Genomic DNA, 23,551 nt, shown 5'->3' with positions numbered 1-23,551 from the left:
CATCAGATAAGTACAATTTCCTCTTTGCTGGGTACAATGGAAAGCTGTTAATTTTAGTGGAATTTAACGTATTTTTGGTGTTCGTTCAAAAAATCCATTTCAAAAACTAATTGTTCACTAGTAGCTAAAGCATTACAAAAACATTGTTATTAAAGGCAAAACCTTGTCTATGCTGTCAAGATTACTTCTTATGATTTGTTTGTTATTATTACATTTTGTTAACTGATTTTTTATTGCTTTTGCAATTCACACTTTATAAAAAACACTTAACCATCCAATTTATATTTATATGAGCTGTAAAGATTTATCAGGGTAACTAAAACTATAAGAAATCCCTTTAGCCTGCTTTTCTTTATTAACTAATGTTGGCAGCTTAAACTTGAAAAAGACTACTGATTCAGAATGGTTGAAAGAATTTTGACCACATTTAGCATGAGCATTTTGTAAGAAATGGGCCAAGTGAATTTGTGGTGTCAGAAATGAAGGCTGCCCCTTGGGGCAGAGAGGCAAGCCCAAAAATGGAAATGCGGTTTCCCAAAAATGGAAATGCGGTTTATATGGGTGAAGATATTTATTTGGTATGTAGTATTCCTGGACCATTGGAATTTAAATTGCTATAAAGGAAGAGTGTCTGCATGAGGTTAGACCCAAAATAGAAAAGGAGATTAGTCTTTCGAGTACAGGTACTATTCCTAAAATACAAATGTAGGGATTTTAACCTTATTTGTTATAGTGCATTATAAGGGCTGTATGAATTAAAGGAGATGACCTAATAAGGGCAATGGAACAGTCTATATTTCATATTCGTTTCCAAATGAATTTTTTTCTTCCAAACTTCTGAAAATTTATGTTTATTCTAATAACCTCTCTAGATTAATGATTACCGGATAATAATTCAGTTACTTCCCCTAGTTTGTGTTTATTATCTCCCCTGAATCCTACCAAATTCTGACTACTATCTGTTACAGTGGCCATCATTGGAGGGATTGCTGCTGCTGTTGCCCTGATACTACTGGTCTGTCTGGTAGCCATTGCTGTCCATTGTACAAGGTATGTATACAGGTCATCACCACGGAAACCAGTAGAGTGGAAATCCTTCTGTAAATGTTGCATGCTTGGAAATTGGAACAGCATTCAGGACAAAATTAATTGTCAAACAAAAATGAATTCAGGGATGATTTAAAGTTTGAACTGCTTGCGGATGTTGCTAACCTTTATTTAGTCTGTTAAGTATGGTAAGTAAACAAAGAGTTTTTAATTCTTCAATTTTATATAGTGGTTCCTTTGCTTTCACCATTGTTTAAAAACAAAATCAAAAATAGATTGTACTATTTTGGTGTGGTATAAAGAAGTCGTTACGAGCAAACATTTACGAACCAAAAGGTACAGATTTTGTTCATGTATTTTATCGATTTAAATTTCTGAAGAGGTGAATATTACATAACAAGATGTAAATTTGATTACAAGGGTATTGTACAACAGCTAATTGAGACCTGAATAAACCTAACACAGGGTTAATTGGCTTCTAATCACATCCCAAAATTCCCAGTCAACACGCTGCCTTCTAGTAAAAGAGAATTTAATTTAAAGAAAATAAACTGGATTTAAAAGAGATAACAAAATCAGCCAAAAACAGTTTTGTACCAGTTTTCACACCCTATCATTACTGCAGTGTTAATTTAAACAATACCTGCCCTGTACATTCTCAGAAACTGTGGATCACAAGGAAAATTGACCAGTTTTCAGCTGTTATAATTGAATTCTGTTTTTAGAATCGTGTTAATTGAAGTGTTTAACCACATAACCAGTACAAAAACTCAAGGTCTAGAAAAAATAAACCAAGAATTCTAAACTGGAAAATCCTAGGCATCGCTTCCCTTGAAATAATTTTAGTATGGCCACTGTATTGATGTTGAACAGTCCATTGTGGTTCTGTAGGTGATACAGGGTATAGTGTCTGTTAAATTAAATGTTTAGATGGAGGGGAAGCTGTTTTCAATCGGACAGGGAATACATCAAGTGGATTGGAGGATGTGGCTATTACAACCACCAGTTCCCTATAGCACTACTAACGTTCACCTTTTCAGCAAAGTCACCACATGTACATTTCTCCACAACAGGAACAAATGTTGGGATAACCATTTTCTTTTAATGTTTTCAAGTTTTTTTAAATGGAATCTGAAATCATTTGCCATAGACTAGGGATATACAAATTGGACCAATGACACACTTTTGATAATGAAATGGAAATGTGTATAGTTTCAGACATAAGTATATGGATGCATGTATTTTCATTTATGTTTTAGTTGATGTATTTAAAAAGTCACACTACATTATATATAACCAATTTCTTAAACTAAAAAGTAGCAAAGTTTTTTTGTAAGTGTTGCCCTGCCCTCACTGTAAAGTATATCCCCCAGTTTCCGTGGTGATAACCTTTGGCTGGGGAGATGTGTATCTGTCTGCCTTATCAGGAGTTAGACAAACACCCTGCTAACACAGACACCTGTAAGTGTGATGGAGGGCCAACCCAAACCCTACCACCCACTCCCACATCAATTGTGTCCAATTTGTAAGGAAGGTCAGGTTGAGATGATACCCTTTCACCTCTAACCCTGTTGAGGGATAGTGTTTTACGATCCTATCTCCCTTACATAAGAAACAGGAGCCTGAACTATGTTACAGGGTTGGAGTATCATAACATAACAGTAACGGTAACCAATGTTTGGATGTGAGGGATGGAATTACAAAGACATTGAAGACAACAGAACCTCCCATTATTTCTGAAGAGGTCAAATTCATGACTTTAAGGTCACTATTTTCATGGGAATTCTCTTGCACCCTGTACTACATCAGAGAAATGAGAAACTTGCAATATTTGAAAAGTAGTGCAGATTTCTGTTGTTTTATGTTTCTATTGTTTTCTAAGACAGAAACCAGAGAATGTTTTAGGTCATTGTGTTAAAAGGAAAACTACATGTACAGTTTCACCAAGCATAACAAAGGAAATATCAAATTTCAAACAACAATATTACACTTCCTTTTGTTAAAACTACTTTATAAAAAGGACCCCACATATTCCAAGTACAGGAAAGTAAAAACCGGGTAAAAAAACAGATCTTACATGTATTTATACTGGGTTTGTTTTGTCGACTTTGAAGTCAGTTGTTAAAACTTATAGACATATGTATAAAGACTAAAATATAGAATTAAAGTTTAAGAATTAACTATCAAATTTAAAACTTAAGTTTTAGAATTACACATAACAATCAAATGGGAGTTTAATTGATCTGTTGAGTAATTATTCTCAAAACAAGCAGATAACCGGTAAGACACCATGCAGGAAAAATGCAAGGATGTCATGTTGGTGAGCAGCTTTCTTCCATTAGTTTGGTGTAACATATACAGCAGTGTCACAACTGGAGACAGTTGGTTATTCTGCAGAGTGTAGTAGTGTAGTAGTGTAGACTCCTGACTGTAGTAGTGTAGACTCCTGACTGTAGTAGTGTAGACTCCTGACTGTAGTAGTGTAGACTCCTGACTGTAGTAGTGTAGANCTATACGGTCAGAATGTTAAATGTGACCTGATAACAAAGCTATACGGTCAGAATGTTAAATGTGACCTGATAACAAAGCTATACGGTCAGAATGTTAAATGTGACCTGATAACAAAGCTATACGGTCAGAATGTTAAATGTGACCTGATAACAAAGCTATACGGTCAGAATGTTAAATGTGACCTGATAACAAAGCTATACGGTCAGAATGTTAAATGTGACCTGATAACAAAGCTATACGGTCAGAATGTTAAATGTGACCTGATAACAAAGCTATACGGTCAGAATGTTAAATGTGACCTGATAACAAAGCTATACGGTCAGAATGTTAAATGTGACCTGATAACAAAGCTATACGGTCAGAATGTTAAATGTGACCTGATAACAAAGCTATACGGTCAGAATGTTAAATGTGACCTGATAACAAAGCTATACGGTCAGAATGTTAAATGTGACCTGATAACAAAGCTATACGGTCAGAATGTTAAATGTGACCTGATAACAAAGCTATACGGTCAGAATGTTAAATGTGACCTGATAACAAAGCTATACGGTCAGAATGTTAAATGTGACCTGATAACAAAGCTATACGGTCAGAATGTTAAATGTGACCTGATAACAAAGCTATACGGTCAGAATGTTAAATGTGACCTGATAACAAAGCTATACGGTCAGAATGTTAAATGTGACCTGATAACAAAGCTATACGGTCAGAATGTTAAATGTGACCTGATAACAAAGCTATACGGTCAGAATGTTAAATGTGACCTGATAACAAAGCTATACGGTCAGAATGTTAAATGTGACCTGATAACAAAGCTATACGGTCAGAATGTTAAATGTGACCTGATAACAAAGCTATACGGTCAGAATGTTAAATGTGACCTGATAACAAAGCTATACGGTCAGAATGTTAAATGTGACCTGATAACAAAGCTATACGGTCAGAATGTTAAATGTGACCTGATAACAAAGCTATACGGTCAGAATGTTAAATGTGACCTGATAACAAAGCTATACGGTCAGAATGTTAAATGTGACCTGATAACAAAGCTATACGGTCAGAATGTTAAATGTGACCTGATAACAAAGCTATACGGTCAGAATGTTAAATGTGACCTGATAACAAAGCTATACGGTCAGAATGTTAAATGTGACCTGATAACAAAGCTATAGGGTCAGAATGTTAAATGTGACCTGAAAACAAAGCTATAAGGTCAGAATGTTAAATGTGAATATGTGAGCTGATAGAATGTCATCTTGGTAACAGGCTGTCTGTCTGAACTCAGATTGAATGTCGTTTAAAGAGGTGATGGACAAGGTTCATTACACCAATCATCTCCCTCCATAGAGGTCAGGACAAGGTCAAATTACATCTCAGCTTCTTAAGTTATCTAGAAGGGCTGTGTCATTTCTAGTCTGTGTATATGTCTTTTCATACCAGTTTTCCAGTGAAACTAGATTTAAAGTACTGTCTGTAAAAGTATGTACACTGTAGATGAGATCATACATGTATAATGACTTTGTAATATTTATTTCTTTGAGTCTCCTCAGTTTTTTTATGTATTGTCATTGAACCTAAAATGGGCTATTTCATAGCTAACATTGACATATTTTATGCATATATTAAGTATCAATTCTAAAAATGTTTGTTTATTTTTCACAAAACAGATATGTGTACCATTCCTACTTTTACAAGTTGATATTTCCGACTCATGGTTCTATAAACAGAACACAAAACACCATCAGGGTCACATTGGTTCTTGGAAAGGTATAAGTGGGCAATACAACATACCATAATGGTAAAATTGGCCATAACCTGAAATCCTAAACGGGCGGTGAGACCACTGCTTTAAATGCTTTAAATTGCTGCAATATGTCAGTTCCCATAGAAATGGTTGGTTGGCAACTGTGTTGCTAGCATTTCCAATGTTGACGAGAGCTTTTTTTCAAAGTTGGTTAAAGCTGGAATTGACTATATAGGTTAAGCTTCATTTATAGGTCATGATTTCTGAAATTGCACTGATTTCCTCCTGTTAGGAATGTATGAACACTCCAGGACAAGCTCATCTGAGATAAGTTACAAAGAGATTTACACAGTAAGATTCAATCTCTTAACTGACAAGTAAAAAACATTTCATAGAACCTCCTGGCTCAGATTCAAATTAGAATAAAGAAATATGTATGCTCCTGCTCTACTTGTGGGGGACCCATATAGGTGCGTAAAGGTGTCAGTGAGATTAAGGCCTCTGGTAACACTATGTCTTAGGTGGTCACAAGACATAGGATAGGCCAAATCTTTATTATCTGCCCAGTAATTGTTCAGACAGGTATATACCTGATTCTATATCATATTCAATTAAATCTTTAATTTAATGATATTTTGTGAGGTTTTCGATGACATTTCATATGTATTTCAATTTGTTTTTAAATATTTTAATGTGGAATTGAACATTCTGACATTTTGTGCATTTAGACTAACTCCATTCTTCACCATTACATGGTGGCACTTACTGGCATATGGTGAAAGATCCAAATCTTAGATATAGAATAGAAAGTGTATTTAGTTTGTGGAGTACATCAATAAACAGCTGGGGTAGAGGAAAGGGGAGGAGAGGAGGCTGGGATTCACAAAATTGTATCCACCTGGTGATATGGACAATTTGTAGCAGTCCGTTCCACCACCTTAATCTTCTCACTCCAGCTTAGTATATTACACACCTGTTCAGATGTTCACAAAAAAGCAGATACTAAATGGTTGCCATGTTTACTACAGAAGGACCATGTCTCTATAATACCTTACCAATATTTATCATCTGAAGGTCAAGCATATATGCTTCACTGATCATTAGAACAAATATATAGGTACAGAGATAGACAGATCAAAGTTCACGACAATGGATCACCAGAAGTGTTTTTAACCATACAGTGATTCAGAAACAAAGATCCAAGTTACACCTCACAAGGACAATCTTCATTCTCATGATATCATTATCAATAAAAAAAAAAAAAAGGTCAACCTTGCAGTATATAGAAAAACAGAAACCTAGGTTTTGGATGTTGATACCACTGATGATGAGAAAAATTCTAAGTGTGACAATGGAAATAAAAGGTCAGGCGCTCATAACGCCATAACTGTTCAAAACAATGAATACTGGATTGTATTACTGTGGTGATATGTCATCTGACCAATGTCAGCTTTCTTCTGTTTGGGGGATGAAAAGGTCAAGGTAAATAAATAATACAAAAATACAGACTTTTTGTGAAACTTATATAAATTACAGTTTGTTAAGTACAGAAATTAAACTTGAAAGCTGAGGATGCACAGCATATCAAGGTGGGTTTTTTTTCAGAAAAAGATTGTACGGTTTAATATGAACTACCATTTTGTTCAATCAATAAACAGGCGTAAGTCCCTTACACAGAGTAATTCATAGCTATGTCATGTTATGTTATAGAAAAACTGTGTACTGAGTTTATAATAAAATAAACTATCTGTGCTATCACCTATGGAATGGATCTGGTAAGAATTAGGGGAGAGTCATTCCTAGCTATGACTTAGACAAATATATCCAAATGAATAGTATCTTCTATAATAGCTAGGTAATGTAATGTACATCCTAGCTAACTATGTGTAGCCTTTAGTGATTGATACAACTTTTTCCATTTTACTTTAATGTGGTACCTAGGTAATTAATTTCATTCTGAAGACTCCATAATTAGCTGTAAGATTCCTTAGTTGTGGCTCCTATCGCCCAGCCATAACTGTAACTATTTACCCATCATCATTCGCAATGATGTTATTAACCATTAGGGTAGATTTATAGTTTGGATGGTTCCATCTCAATTAAGGGTCTTGGAATATTATAAGGAGACAAATAAGGGTCCGAGGATAGTGTAGGGGACATTGAAGTGTCCATAGATATTGTGGGAAGACAGATATCTGACTGATTCTAAATGGTGTGAATTTGTACTTATTATGTTCACTAACTACGTATACAGTGTACAACATTGGGAAATCTAAGTATGAGTGTTAACCGTTACAGGCTTATCTCCCATTCCTTGTTATCAGATAGTTACTGCCAATACATCTCAAATTATGCATAAATTTGAAAACATTTGCCTGGAGCTGTGTGTTTCACATCAGAGTAATTGAATACAATGTAGCAGAATCTCAGAACGATGTCCTAATTATGTCTGGGTGTGTGCTGACTGCAATCCTTGTACAAACATATTACTTTAAATGTTCCTTATCAGCTAGGATATCAGACACGTGAAATAGTTCTGTTGGGTTCCGCTTTATTCCTTGTGGTAATAAGGTCGTTATGATGGTACAGAATCAGTTATCATTCTGTTACAAACTAGTGGTCATTACTTGTGTAAAAAATAACACCCTGGGTCTGTGACAGTAATGGATGTTTCTTTAGATGTGATGATTATTCATTGTTCCGTAAAATACAAGCATGGAATACATACAGTTGAGATAATGTGATCCAGATGTATATTGCATATTGACGGTGGACTAGAGCCACTAGCCCCACTGTGTAGTGGGTAGTGTGGAGGAAATGTCCACCTTTTCTATTTATAGTGCATGTATATCCAAATATTGAAGTGCTAATCTGTCTAACAAAATATTATATAAACACAGTGTTTCTTTAAGCCTTATTTACATTCAATGATAATTTTGTGTGTTTCAGAGTCAGAGAGCAGCGCCATCCCAAGTTGCCTGAAGTCATTCCATCACCAATGGTCCGCGGGAAATCTTACGATAGTGACGAGCCTGACGCTACCATACAGAGGTATAACTACGACGAGGAGCGCTACTGTTCCATTAAGAGGTCACCAATGAAAATGACCAAATACTCAGAATTTGATGGTGATTCTGACAAAAAATTGAAGGAGGCCTTTCTTGCACCTGATAATACTCCAGAGGATGATATGCACATAATGTCTAATGGGGCACCTCCTCGACCACCATCTCCTGACCCCGCCCTACTGGATGTTACCCCTCCACCAATGTACAATGGCGATTTGGAGAAATATTACACAATGAACCCACAGAAACCCAAGACAGAAATAGCAGAAATTAGAATAACATCTTCTTTACCTCACAGAGGGAAAACTAAAAAATCTGTGACATTTTCTCCAGTTGCTATGGTTACTCCTTTACCTTCAGGATCAGAGGAATCCATTGGCTCTGATGGAGACAGAAATTTAGCCAATGTGATAGACATTTACCAGAATTTACAGGGCAAGCAGGGCCCGAGGTCCCCAGACCTGAAGGAAGCGAAACATGTGATGATCTTGCCCCCTCCTCCTGACGAGAACAGCGTGCCAATAAACACTCCAGATCCTCTGGAACTGGCCGAAATGGAGGAATTATGGAAGACGCTGACAACCACCACCATGGATGAGGGTGCTTATGACAATATTGAGTATTTGCTGGCACAGAATAGGGCCAATAATCACTGTGAGGTCAATGGGGTCAAACCCAAAAGTTTTGAAACAGGTGTGTGACATTGAGTCTGCCTTCACCACACATATGTACATAGTACAATATCATTAAAAATAATTGTGTTGAGACTATAAACAGCAAACACAAACACTTGATCCTGTACGACCATTCTGTTTATCCCATCATAGTTTATGGTATATAAAGGGGCATAACCCCTATATCACTGCCCAGCTTAAATTTCTTTGTGCAATATTATTATATATTTCTTTTTAGTACTTAACTCAGGTTTAATTATTTATTGATAGCTATTTATGTATTTCTTTTTCTATAAAATTGTGGTTTTATCAGATGAAAGCTGAAGGACTTTCTAATAACTTTCATTTTAGTTATGTAAATGTATGATTTGGTGTTATATCAATTATTTACAGATCATGCTTTTATCATCTGGATAATCAAAATAAACTTGCTTATGAATGAAATAACCTTTCTTCTGAATCATAGCCATTATGGTATCACAAATGTTCTGTAAAAGTGTTTAATTCTTTGTATTCAGAATTCTCACCAGTTTTAAATACTTGAAGTCTGTTGATATTTTTCTCATCAAAATATATATGTAAAGTAGTGTTTTTAAGTACAATTTCTGAAAAAATTACAAACATACTAACTAATCTATTACATACAGAAATGTGTGCCTTTTTATATTGCTGAGTTTTTCTATGTTGTTGAAATAATCTTCAAATCATTTAAACTGCTGAACATTTCAATACAAAAAATGCCCAAACTCACAAAACAAATACACACATTTTGTACTTGTTAATTATAAAATAACAATCTTTGAATGTATTTAAAGTTAGGTTGATGGTGATTAACACATTCACCCCTGAAATATCATAATAAACTATTCCATCCTTTGAATTGGAAGAGTTCAAATGTGTCTTCAGGGGTGAATGAGTTAATAGCAGAACTCTGCTGAAATGTTTAGATGGACCATCTATGTTTAATTCAATTAAGGACATTTCTTTTAAAACATGTCATCGGCTGTCCTAGCATTTATTTCACTTTCATTGGTTGAACACTGGTGATAAGTGTAAATACCAACTATTAAGCCCACCAAAGTAATAGTACGGTATGATAATGGTCACACTTGTAAATAAAACCTTGTATGCTGTATGTACATGGTCAAACATTGGAACAAATGTATTCATTTCATCCCTTCCCTAGGTCCTCCAAGTCTCCACAGGTAAACATGGGAATAAATGTACAAATTTCATCCCTTCCCTAGGCCTAGGGCTCCCAGTCTCCACAGATAAACATGGTAATAAGTTAACTCATTTCATCCCTTCCCTAGCTATAGTGCTCCAAAACTCCACAGGTAAACATGGGAATAAATTAACTCATTTCATCCCTTCCCTAGCTATAGTGCTCCAAAACTCCACAGGTAAACATGGTAATAAATGTACTCATTTCATCCCTTCCCTATAGTCCAGAGCTCCACAGATAAAACAAAATTGAATAATTGTTTATGAACCCATTTCATCTTCCCTAGACTTCCCAGTCTCCACAGGTGAACATGGAAATAAAAGAACCCATGTCATCCCAGCTGTCACTAGGTATCTGGGTCACCAGTAAAACGGTTGTTAAGATCTCCAAAACTTAAATCATGTTAAATGAACATGTTAAATGAAAAAGTAGAATAAAAATGTTGGTGAATCAACACAATTATCCGGCACGGAGATCCAACGTCCTACAGGCAATGGTCTGTGGTCTGTCTGGTACAGGAATCAGAGGTTGATATCACAAGGATATTCAAACCTTATTTACCTTATTAAATCATGTTAGTTATCAAAACACTGCACGCATTGTTACACACTCTTTCCCTATTTCTTACATTTTTTCCTACTTTTTTGAAAAGTACTGTATTGACAAATGATTTTTGTATGTTTTATCACGCAACTTCTGCATTACATATTCAATTGATAGAAATAAAGTATTAATATATAAAATTTACCTTATCATTCCAGTTTGTTTTCATATACCATAGTTGTATACAAACATAGCTTATAATGTAAGTCATAACCTTGGTAGTTATAAATAAAGACAACTCATGATGTAAGTATAAAAATGTATCATAGAAATGTATGGAATCATTGTAACCATAGAAACGTAAAATAATGTAAACTGTCTAGTCATGTCTGTTGTTAACGTGTTTTATAACTTTTGTAAGAAGCTTTGCACATATTGGTTCTAATGTCTTGTTCTTGCACATCCATAGTTTGTGTGTGTGTTGTGTGGTGTTGGCAAGTACAGAGGATATCATACAGGTTCTATTCCTTTTTTCCTCTGACCCTCTGACCTTCTGACCTTCTGACCCTGCCACCAGACCTTATGAGAAAGTTGGACATTTGACCCTAAACAAGGGAGTTAATAAGTCTCTTCCTCCACCAAAGACGGGATTGGAATAATGAACAAAAGAGATGTTTTTACAAGGGGAATTCACTCCTGAGGGCCTAGTTCAAGCTTGTTATGCTGTTCCCTACTCTCTTTACTTACAACAGGTCACTTCTATGTATACACAAATTATGAGAATGTCCTGTAACAATTATCTGCTTGAAGTCAAAAGAACTACACTCGATTTTCAGAATTGAGAGGAATGAAAATGATTTTGATGTATGAATTTTTAAAATATGGAAATTTTGTTCACCAGGCCAATGGTGAGAGGGTCAGGGGGTACTCAGAGTTTTATAGGTTGAAGTATGAATGATATTCATGCTTCTCTTATAAAAAACACCTGTTTTGTTTGTGTGTCCAAAATACATGTTCAAAACACTGAACAACAATATTAATTTACAATGATAAGCGGCAGAATTGTAATACTGCATGTATATTTTCCCAGATTTCCTTTCAAGAATAATGGACATTGCAAATAAAATAAAATTTCATTTGAGTTGTTGAATGACACCTTTAACAAATATTGCATTTTTTCTAAAAAATGATATTAAAATAATTTATATTAAAATATTCCTGATATTTGTTATTTATGTATTTTAATTGCACAAAAAGCGGAAACCTTTAGCTCTCTTTCTGGCATTGGCCTGGTCACATTGCTCTCCCAAGGAGACTGCAGTGAGCTTGATGAATTTGATCTGTCTGGAATCAACAAACCATACCAATACACAAGGACTGTTCCCTAGTGTTGTGCTGCACTCCTTCTTCCCTGCTTTCACAAACCGAATGCAGAAAGGTCCGTGCTTTTGTGATGGTCTTTTTTTTTCCCCTTTTCATCTCGAAAGCATCTGCTACTAACTTCCCTCACAACCTGGCCCTGCCTTCAGTGGTATTGTCCCTGTGTCGGCACTGTCTTGCATGCAGAAAGAATATGACTCACGGTCCATCGTTCATAGCAAAGCTAGCACTTCAGCTCAACTAGTCACGCTTGACGAAGCTTCGTATATACCGACTGCAACATTATCAAAATCCTCAGGAGTTCATATATAGCGCCACAGGTCTGTCCATGTGACTTTCCATTCCACAACTTCCATTTTGTCCATCCCTCTTCCGTTGCCCTTGGTTTTTTTACCCTTCTTCTTTGTGGATTTACCACGTACCATTGATCTTTCTCTTTGTCGACTGTTTCTTTCTATTTCTGGAAATGCGTTATCTCCAATTGCTGCCGTCCTGGACAGGATGATCCAACGCGACGATGCTTCGGTGCTTGAGAGATTCCCTTGCCTGTTCCACCAACTGACTTCAGTTCATTTCCTTCCAGTCCTGGACTGCAACCCTGTCTCGTCTCATCTACTCGTCCTAGACTGCAACCCTGTCTCGTCTCATCTACTCGTCCTTGACTGAAACCCTGTCTCGTCTCATTTACTCGTCCTAGACTGCAACCCTGTCTCGTCTCATCTACTCGTCCTAGACTGCAACCCTGTCTCGTCTCATCTACTCGTCCTAGACTGCAACCCTGTCTCGTCTCATCTACTCGTCCTTAAAGCTCTAAGCGTCATCACCAGTCTGGCATTTGTGGTCTTGAATTTCTCCACCATCGATGGCAGCGGAAGATGTAGTGATGGTGTCTTGCTGTAGAGTCCCATGCTTAAGAAACTGGGCGGTACTCCTAATCTTCTCCGCAGGTAGCTGCTGATGGATCTCTCCAGTCTTTCCACTATTGTTAAAGGGATTTTATGTAGTATCAGTGGCTATAGTAGTCTCGGTATCGATCCATGTTGGAAGATCCATGCCTTCAATTTTCTTCACTGGCCCGACTTGTCGATCTTCCTCATCAACTCTGTCGTCAGCTTCTGCTTGTTGCGGATGCTGCTTGTATCTTTAAGTGATGCATCAAACCACTTTACCAAGCACTTGGTTGGTTTATCCACAGCTGATGGGATTTTCTTTCCTTAAACCTTCAGCTTGAACTGTAGGTTCATCCTTGCTCATGAGACTACCCCATCCAAGCAGATAGAACCTCTCTTGCTTGGACATACATGGTTGAAGTCACGGCCAGGTCATTCCTGCCGCCTTGATGATGAGGATCATCCCTATGACGACCAGAATGACGGACAAGGTTACATATTATCACCATTCCTTTCACCAAATTTTGGCAGGAAGTTGTAGCCTCTCTAAAAGTAAACCCAACTGTATTCCGCTAAAGTAGATTAGTATTATTTCCTGTTTAAGTTCTGAAATAAAGAGTGTTGTAGGGCTACTTCAATTCGTATGCGTTAGCGAGGCCTAGCCATGCATATATACTACTGTTGCGACAAGAGACCTTACGAACAACGAACGCTTAAAACATCTTTGTCTTCCGTCGTCTGAATACAGGGGAGACTAAGGATAGGGGCTAATTCCAAATGCTGGTTGGAATCGAGTATTTAAACAACATATGCACAGAGTTAACAGGTCATCTGACTACAAAAAGCGTAGGGACTTACATGTAAATATTTAGATCAGAAACAAGAAAAACTATCCAGACTACAACAGTCAACATGTTCATAATCAAATTAATGGAAAAACTAGAAGATTCGTGTTAACAAGTTTAAACCATAGATAATGAGAATAAACGTGTCCCTGTTAACTATCAACTGTAAACTGCGAACTGCTTGTGTGCAGGGAACGCTATAGATTGAGAATGCCGGTCTTTTACTTTGACATCAATCAAAAGGAACATTTGTAAATATCGTGCAAGTAAATAACATTTCACAGCCAAAAACTGTATCAGGAATGCGGCTGTTAAATACCACATGGGCCTCACACCAAGTTAAACGACTTTCAGTCTGTACTTCATCAGTGAATCTAAGGTTTATACTGCAATGTCATGACGTCATATATGGTATCGTCAATCTTAAATCAAAGTGGGTTTTATTATATCTACATACATAGATTCTATCTCTAAAACTAGCAATAGGTTCCAAGAGAAAAAACGAAACACACAATTTTAGAAACTGACAAACCACTCTCCCTAATAGGGAGATGATTATGTGTAAGTGATAAGTTCTTAAATTATTTTAATATAATACGATATACATGAACGCTAAATAAGATAATGTTCCCATTATTAAAACCAACTTAAGGCATCTACATTTTTTGATGACAAGATTAATTAAAGTATATATCATAATCCTATTGTCATTTCCGGAGATGAACAATATAAGGTACATGATTAAAAAAACTGAAAACCCAAAATATCATTCCATTCCAGTTGATTTTGAGAAGCATGCACATCTTAATCATGTTACAGGAAGAAGCCCTATAACAAGGCCTTATTTTAAGTTTAATAAATCAAGAAACAACAACAGAATACCGAAGTGTCAACAAAACCAAAGCTCGAACTACAAAACAATAAAACTAGGGCTAAATATGAACAAAGGAAAGATTTCACGGATACCCTTAATAAAGTACAAGGATAATAGGACCAGGTGTTCATGAAGGGTAAGCGTCTTCTGCTTCATCGACGACACCCGTCATATAAACCCTGTGATATAAGTTTGCAGTCGACACAAGGAGTCAATAAAACAAGAGGTATAATATATTCACAGAATGGATTAAATCCAACAAAACGCTCCTTAGAATGATCGAATGGAAGCCAAGGTAAGAATTTAAATAATGCACATTTGAATTAAAAATACAACGAAAAACTGAATTGACTAGAACTCGAACTTTAATAATTAGACTGTATTTCAATGATTTCCTTGATATATCAATGAGCATGCGCATAACGAGGTTTCAACATAAAAATCACATTATTGTGGAATATGTCACGTTATAATATAGCAGTGGGTCTACCAACAAATCATAACTGTGTTGTAAAAAATATCCTTTAAACTTATTAAACAGGTTAAACAAACGTATCATAAATGCCACTTTGGATGAAACGTCAAATAACATATTTGTATATTGATTTAGACTGAACCCTTACCTTTTATAATACCCGCACGATGAGCAGCGTGACGCCTTTTTACGTGTCACTATTATAATTAACTGTCTAACGAGAAATGTCTTCAGGATTTAAGTAGTCGATCGCGAACAAGTCTGGGGAACGGGAGGTAAATCTATGTAGTATAGGGACTCATCAATATTTCTAAATATACAAATGCATCGAGTATTCAACTTCGGCATTATAGACCAACAGTATGCACCAAACCACATGTGTACTAAAATAAGTCTAAACTACAAACATTGTCATCTACATATATACAACTAATTATAGAGTACCCCATATTTTCTTTTAATATTACTAACAAGGAGCAGTTGACCATTTAACGTCAAGAACAGCATTCTCGATTGTGTGGTGGTTAACCGAACCCCGCTTCAAATTAAAACAAATACTATTACAGTCTATATGTTTTGTTCTATGATTGATAAAAAGAAAACATTACCGTGATTTTCTAATTAAGAGTTTCTGTGATAATTTTATATGTGTAAAACTAGTATGAAAACTCTACACTGTGAATTAATAACTGTTCAAAACGACGGCATTAATATACTACTTAAAATTAAAATACTATATGCACGTTTCCAATTACAGATAGGCGCTGTTCATACTGCCTTTTGTGTAGACGACATTTGTGAGGTAGAGTTCTCTGGCAAGAACGAGGCAGTTGTCAGCCTATCATCTCTCTTGTTTACCCGGAAACCATCCCTAGGACAGAATCGCGCACGAAGTACGCAACGGAACTGCTTACTCATGAGAAGATATATCCAAAAATTGACATGATAACTGAGTAGAGCTATGAGGACAGTGAATGTGTCCCATGTCATATCCGCCTCTCTTGAAAGCACTTTCCGGTCTTTGTCGGAGCTAATTTCGTAAACGTATATGAAGAAAGCCACTGCATCTTGCATCTCAGCTAGAAGAAACACGATTAAGATAACGATTACGAACCTTGTCACCCGCCTTGTGTTCTTGTCTGAGGCGTCTCCATGACAGCCGTTCTTGCCGAGGTTCTTGCGCCTCCTCCTGAGTTGGAGGACGAGGAGGACTGTAGTGATGAGGAGTAACAGACATGGAAGCAGACCACTGAAGATGCCAGTGAAGAGATAATGCATCCAGACCATCCTCTTCATGTCCTGAAATGTATCAATGATCCACACCGGAAACTGTTTGATACATCCTGTCGGCAAAGTGCCATTCGTCAGCGTTGATGACGGTGTTGACGGTATTATTTCTAAGGCAAGGAACTGTAGGAGGTGTATCAGTAGTGAGGCTATAGTGATGAAGACACATGTCAGCAAAGACGTCTTTATTGTACAGATCCGCTTGGCCTTGAATGGTAATCGGACTATGATGTACCGTTGCAGGCCAATGGCGGCTGTGATCCAATTGGAAGTCGTCCTGGCTACACGGTAGATATTGGATAAGATCTGTAGTGCCACACACCAACCGTACATAACATACGTCTTGAAGTTTCCTGTTGGATAGAGATACAAAAAGTTCGGAAGGAGAGAAGCACATATGACAGAGTCAGAAACAGCAAGACAAATCAGAAGCACGGACGTAGCTGTTCGCATTCGCTCCTTGATAAACACAGAAACTGTCAGTATATTCCCTAAGATGGTAACGATAGCTAGAACTGGATACACGAAACCCTTGAAGGGAATCTCCACAGCAATAGGGCGTACTTGGTAGGGAGGCGGTTCGTTATAGTAGTAGTAGTAATAATACTCGTCTTGGGTAAAATTTCCTCCTCCATCTGCAGTGGAATTAGTCACATTCAATCCCACTGTTGATGTCATGTTTGTGACTTCCAATGTTCTGTTCCAAGCCATTTAGTATATTGTTGATCCACTTATAAAACCCACATTATTGCCTATGGTAAAATTAACATTTCCCAATTCAAAACTATAGCCAATGCATTGTGAAGGTGTGCGTTAGTGCAAAGTGTTATATCACGTCCTTACTTAGCCAATGTATCCCCGAGACTGACATCCTGGACTGACGAGAATTTCAATAGCGTCAGAAATGTCTTTGTCAACATGAAACCCTCTTATGATGAAATGAGTTCGTTATCACCTTGTTATGTTCAAACTGAGGCGAAAACTTCACTTACAGAGCATCAATATGAGATAATACCGCAAACGCGAGTGAGTGTGTCCGAGCGATGACCGCCTGTTAAACGATAGATCTCCTGTCCAAGAGGGGTGGGGTATTTGTTTGGTTTGGCGATAGGACTTGCGCCGGACGTGAACGGTAAACTGAAGTGTGATATCACCCCGGTAATATTGAAGGTCAGTAGTCACGACGAACAGCCAGGGTGTTACTGAACCTCACAATTAACTCCTCAGTGTCAGACGGAGTACATCAGTAAATGTTTGGGCTAATTGTCCAATGATAACCGAGCCAATGGAATAGACATTGAGACTAAACGGTGAAACATTTTCAGGACCAAGCTAATAAGCTATATGATTAAAGGTTTACTATCTCTGGAGCTGGCAGTGGTGGTGGTTTTCACTTGGAACTCATAAAGATATAGTTACTAAGTTATAATTAACTTCAAGAAGTGGGGATGGATGTCAAATGTGGTGCATGATAAGCTATGCCTCCAGAGAACCTGGATGGTTTTGTCATCGGATTTTTGTCCCTTGCATGGTTTGGTTAATCTTTTATAGATGTTTTTTTCCTTGCATTGTATGGTTAATATTTTGTACGTGTTTTGTCCCTGGCCTTGCAGGGTTAACCTTTTTTTAGTTACTCTGTCTCTGGCCATGTAGGGTTAATCTTTGTAGGCGCTTTGTCCATGGTTCTGTAGAGTTTATAACTTTTTTTTTATTTCCTTCTGTTTGTGTTTCGCTTTCCGGCTTTTTTGGGGTCCATCTATTATAATCACGAGCATAGTGTCCATTATTGTGGAGTTCATGGCCTTCATTTTGTATGCGTTTTTTTCTGGTTGTGTAGAGGTTTATGCCTTTTCGTCTCTGTATGTTTTAGGATTGTGACATTCATTTTACCAGGTATATTGTTTAGTCCTCGGTTTTTTGGGTTCCTAAAGTTCAAAATCTTTACTATACATTTTAAGTTTATAGGGTTGATGACATTACCTTTGAATATGTTTTTTCTACGCTTTTTTTGGGAAACATACCTTTATTGTTTTGCTCCGTCCTTCCATTATGTGCCCGGATTGGTTGCCGTTCATGCCTTTATTTTGTCTCCAGGTTTGTAGGATATAAAGATATACCTTTAGTAATTTGCTCCGTCCTTCCATTATGTGCCCGGATTGGTTGACGTTCATGCCTTTATTTTGTCTCCAGGTTTGTAGGATATAGAGATATACCTTTATTAATTTGCTCCGTCCTTCCATTAAGTGCCCGGTTTGGTTGACGTTCAGGCCTTTATTTTGTCTCCAGGGTTGGAGGATACATATATATATACCTTTATTGTTTTGCTCCATCCTTCCATTATGTGCCCGGATTGGTTGACGTTCAGGCCTTTATTTTGTCTCCAGGTTTGTAGGATACATATATATATACCTTTATTGTTTTGCTCCATCCTTCCATTATGTGCCCGGATTGGTTGACGTTCAGGCCTTTATTTTGTCTCCAGGTCTGTAGGATACATACCTTTATTGTTTTGCTCCATCCAGCCATTAAGTGCCCGGATTGGTTAACGTTCAGGCCTTTATTTTGTCTCCAGGTTTGTAGGATACATACCTTTATTGTTTTGCTCCATCCTTCCATTATGTGGCCGGATTGTTTGACGTTCAGGCCTTTATTTTGTCTCCAGGTTTGTAGGATACATACCTTTATTGTTTTGCTCTGTCTTTCCTTTTATGTGTGTGGGCCCCCTGGATTTGTTACAAGGCCTTTATTTTTATGTTTGACTTTTGTGTATGTTTTGACTCCGGTTATGTGGAGAAATGTATTCCTCTTGTGTTCTTGTCCTTCCTTTTGTGTAGGTTTCGTTCCTGGTTTATACAGGTTCATACCCTCCGATGTCATCAAATTTGTGAGGTTCACGAGTTTCCTTTTTGTTTGTGTTTCGTTCCCGACTTTGTGAGATATATGTCTCCTTTTGTATTTGTGTCTGTCACTGGGGTTGTACGTTAATAACTTCTAAACGAATTTCATTTCATATATTGTTCTTGTATGTAAACACTCTGGGGTATTTAATTTTTGTATTTGAGTTCCGATTATGTGTAAGTGTGTTGACACTGTATGGTGTTTTATTATTGAATTTATGTCCCGGTGAGTTTTGATCTGGTCATTTTGAGCTGGCACTCAGGTACTTTATTATTGAAATTCAAGTTCAGTTTTGTTCTCCTGTGTTTACACTACTGTGGTGTTTTATAACGGATTTGAAATCCCGATCCTATCCTAGTGAGTTGACAAAATGGTGTATAATATTATTTCATTTTTAATTTTATCCTTGTGATAAAAAATGTGTTGTTTTGTATTTTTGGCTTTAAATCGTGTCCTATTGTGTTGACACTGTGGTTCGTTTCATTTGAGATTCTGATTTCCGATCTTGTCCTTGTGTGTTGGCACGAAAAAGTGATCTCAATTAAACGAGCAAGAGTTCAATATGGTCCAACAAAAGTATGATCAACATGGGTCAAAGATCACAACGTTGAACACGGCTCAATAACTGCAGTATCAATTATCAAAATGTTGATGATTGCTTAAAGACAGAAAAAAAACATATCTTGACTAAGACTTCATAAACAAATACAAGAGAGTACTAAAGTCGCAACAAAACCATAATTTGAACATAAAACCGATAAAACAATCCATGAACTAATGATAGATTTATATGATCAAACAATGACAAGACATGAACTAATGATATATTTATATGATCAAACAAAGACAAAACATGAACTAATGATAGATTTATATGATCAAACAAGGACAAGACATGAACTAATGATAGATTGATATGATCAAACAAGGAGAAAACACGAACTAATGATAGATTTATATGATCAAATAAGGACAAGACATGAACTAATGATAGATTGATATGATCAAACAAGGACAGGACATGAACTAATGATAGATTGATATGATCAAACAAGGACAATACATGAACTTATGATAGATTTATATGATCAAACAAGGACAAGACATGAACTAATGATAGAATCATATGATCAAACAAGGACAAAACATGACCCTAATGATAGATTTATATGATCAAACAAGGAGAAAACATGAACTAATGATAGATTGATATAATCAAACAAGGACAAAACGTGAACTAATGATAGTTCCTGATCAAACAAGGACAGGACATGAACTAATGATAGATTGATATGATCAAACAAGGACAGGACATGAACTTATGATATATTTATATAAGACCATTGTAAACATACTAGGGAAATATAGGGTAATCATCTTCTGCTTCATTGATAGCACTCGCCATGCAAATGTAGGTAAAATCTAAGTAATATCATCACAACTCAAACTTGGGTAGTGACAATGAAAAATCAATTAAGGCACACAAATGGACCATACATATAGACTTATAGGTTGGGCCTACTTGAGTTTGACAGTCTTTCTTTTTGCTGTTGAAGAATTTGATTTGAAACTCGACATCTGCAAGAACTTGACAAGATGATGGGAAAATGCAAGACAGCAATTAACTGCTTTAAGTATTCAACAGTTTACGTTCGTCAAGATTCAATGAATATTTCTTCATATACTAATTAAGGTACAAGATATCTCAACACTAGACCGACATCATCTGTAGTTGGTGAAGTTTATAGCAATTAGTCTTTACAGAATGTCAGGGAAGGTCAATTGGTAAGGCGCTACATAATTAAGTTGACATTAAGCCACTTTTATATCAGTAAGAATATATAGTTACTTGACCCTGTTGAACATTAGGTTGAACATTTCATGATCACTCTCTTCGTTGTGATACATTAGAAATATAATGTTACAAACATAAAGGCCTATATGCTCTCCCCAGTAGCAGCAAATCGTAACAACAAGTCATACACAAAGAAAGAACATAAGTATTTATTTATATCACAGATCTTAGTATCATAGTAGTAAAAATATAGCTATTGCCTCTAAGAGGAAAGTAAACATTTAAGTAAAATCACATGTACAATATACAGTGTACGTGTATACACATAAAAAACTATCTTGTGGAAACAGGTTATCACAATAGCTTTAATATCATGGCAGTAGAAGAGATTCATTTTATATTTTAGGTTTGATATTTGTGCTTATGACAAAGCTTTTAAGAAACAAGAATCGTGGTTCCTAAAAAATGTCCAAAAAATAACATCAAAACAAGGTTATATCCCTTTCCACCTCACAAATGCAGCATTTAAATAGTATATAAAAAAAGAACTTATAACATATATTTATTGAGTAATTTTTTTCTAAATCATTGAAGGGAAGAAGGCATCTCAGCCAGGTCAGGGCTTGCTAAAGGTAAACAGACAAATGGCATCTTAGCCAGGTCAGGCCTTGTAAAAGGTAAACAGACAGATGGCATCTCAGCCAGGACAGGGCTTGCTAAAGGTAAATAGAGAGATGGCATCTCAGCCAGGTCAGGGCTTGCTAAAGGTAAACAGAGAGATGGCATCTCAGCCGGGTCAGGGCTTGCTAAAGGTAAACAGAGAGATGGCATCTCAGCCAGGTCAGGGCTTTCTAAAGGTAAATAGAGAGATGGCATCTCAGCCAGGACTGGGCTTGCTAAAGGTAAACAGAGAGATGGCATCTCAGCCAGGTCAGGCCTTGTAAAAGGAAAACAGACAGATGGCATCTCAGCCATGTCAGGCATTGTTAAAGGTAAACAGAGAGATGGCATCTCAGCCAGGTCAGACCTTGTAAAAGGTAAACAGAGAGATGGCATCTCAGCCAGGTCAGGCCTTGTAAAAGGTAAACAGACAGATGGCATCTCAGCCATGTCAGGCATTGTTAAAGGTAAACAGAGAGATGGCATCTCAGCCAGGTCAGGGCTTGTAAAAGGTAAATCAACATACATTTAGCCCAAAAGACATTGTAAAATATAATGTATAATGAAGTACATGTGGCTGTAAGGTCTAAAGTATAACATCTAAACTTAGATAAGAAGTTCATGCTATAACTGAACACATTTATTGCACTTTCATTGATAGGCAATTAAATTAAGACTTATAATTAACTCACACACATATTTATCACATTGAGAATGTTTTTTTTATTGTAGGTATCCTACATACCACAGAACATATTTTACAAGTATATAGAGCAGTACTAGAGTATAATATATTGTTCACCAGTGAATTCAGTTAACTTTTACAAGTATGACCTAAATAGTGATGCATCAAAAAGTGTGGAATTATGACAACTGTTTTCTGTTATTATCAGGTAAGATATGCTTACAAAAAGTTACCAACGGCGTAGTTACAAAAGTTCTGTAGGTATGTTAAAAAAACAACCACTTACACTACTGTGTAGCTCCAACTGCATCTAAAACTGAAAATCTGCTGCTCTGTATGCAGTGAATAGGAAGTACAATTCTGATTGGTCAATAAATTGTACTAAAAGTGATATCATTACATGTAAAGATATAATTAACATTCTATATATCGTTAACACGGTAAGATATAATTTATCAAATTCATAATGTCTGACATTTAATTCACAACTTAAAATGAAAAGAACAATAGACTTTGGAACACAAACCTCAAGATTTGAAATAAAAACTGTATGTTTCACAACCGTAATGAAAACAAAATGCCCAGTCTGCTCTGAAGTAAGAATCTTTTGCTTTTGTGTGGGCTACTGTTATTTCCACATCAGTACAAAACATTTTTCTTCTTCATGGCTCATTGAATTGGTAACTGAAAATTGTCTTGTTCCAGAAATAAAAAAATGAAATCTGTACAATTACAATTAGAAGCATTGTATATTATACATAAACATTATACATCAACATTCAAGCTCATGAAAAAATAAAGTTCATAATAATAATGACCTTTCACAACATTACTACCAAAACCAATCAATTGGAATGCAGTGCTCCAAGAGTTCTTTGCTTGACTCAGTGCTCATGAAGCAAAGCTTCAATTATTAAACCGTTGCATGGGTTAGAAAAACCATTCAG

General features: G+C 36.4%; 2 protein-coding genes across 10 annotated transcripts in view; one reads left to right on the top strand and one right to left on the bottom strand.

The window, feature by feature from the left end:
* LOC110456436 overlaps positions 1-12,008 on the top strand; it is a 126,254-nt gene extending 114,246 nt beyond the window's left edge. For 8 of the 9 annotated variants that reach the window (XM_021507209.1, XM_021507202.1, XM_021507203.1 and 5 more), the window contains 2 exons: positions 969-1,050; positions 8,255-12,008. In XM_021507209.1, the coding sequence (XP_021362884.1) occupies positions 969-1,050; positions 8,255-9,074 (902 nt within the window). In that variant the 3' untranslated portion in view covers positions 9,075-12,008. The remainder of the gene's footprint in view (positions 1-968; positions 1,051-8,254) is intronic. The other variant, XR_002463584.1, reaches the window with a different exon arrangement.
* A 4,039-nt stretch (positions 12,009-16,047) lies between these two features.
* Positions 16,048-17,277, bottom strand: LOC110456439 (sex peptide receptor-like). The gene has a single exon (XM_021507211.1). The coding sequence runs from the start codon at positions 17,275-17,277 to the stop codon at positions 16,048-16,050; it is 1,230 nt and encodes a 409-aa protein (XP_021362886.1).
* Between the last annotated feature and the right edge of the window lie 6,274 nt (positions 17,278-23,551).

This window comes from Mizuhopecten yessoensis, unplaced genomic scaffold (genome assembly GCF_002113885.1).
Source record: "Mizuhopecten yessoensis strain PY_sf001 unplaced genomic scaffold, ASM211388v2 scaffold8745, whole genome shotgun sequence".
NCBI lineage: Eukaryota > Metazoa > Mollusca > Bivalvia > Pectinida > Pectinidae > Mizuhopecten > Mizuhopecten yessoensis.
The sequence above is the reverse complement of the archived record's forward strand: the minus strand, read 5'-3'. Positions and strand labels throughout refer to the sequence as shown.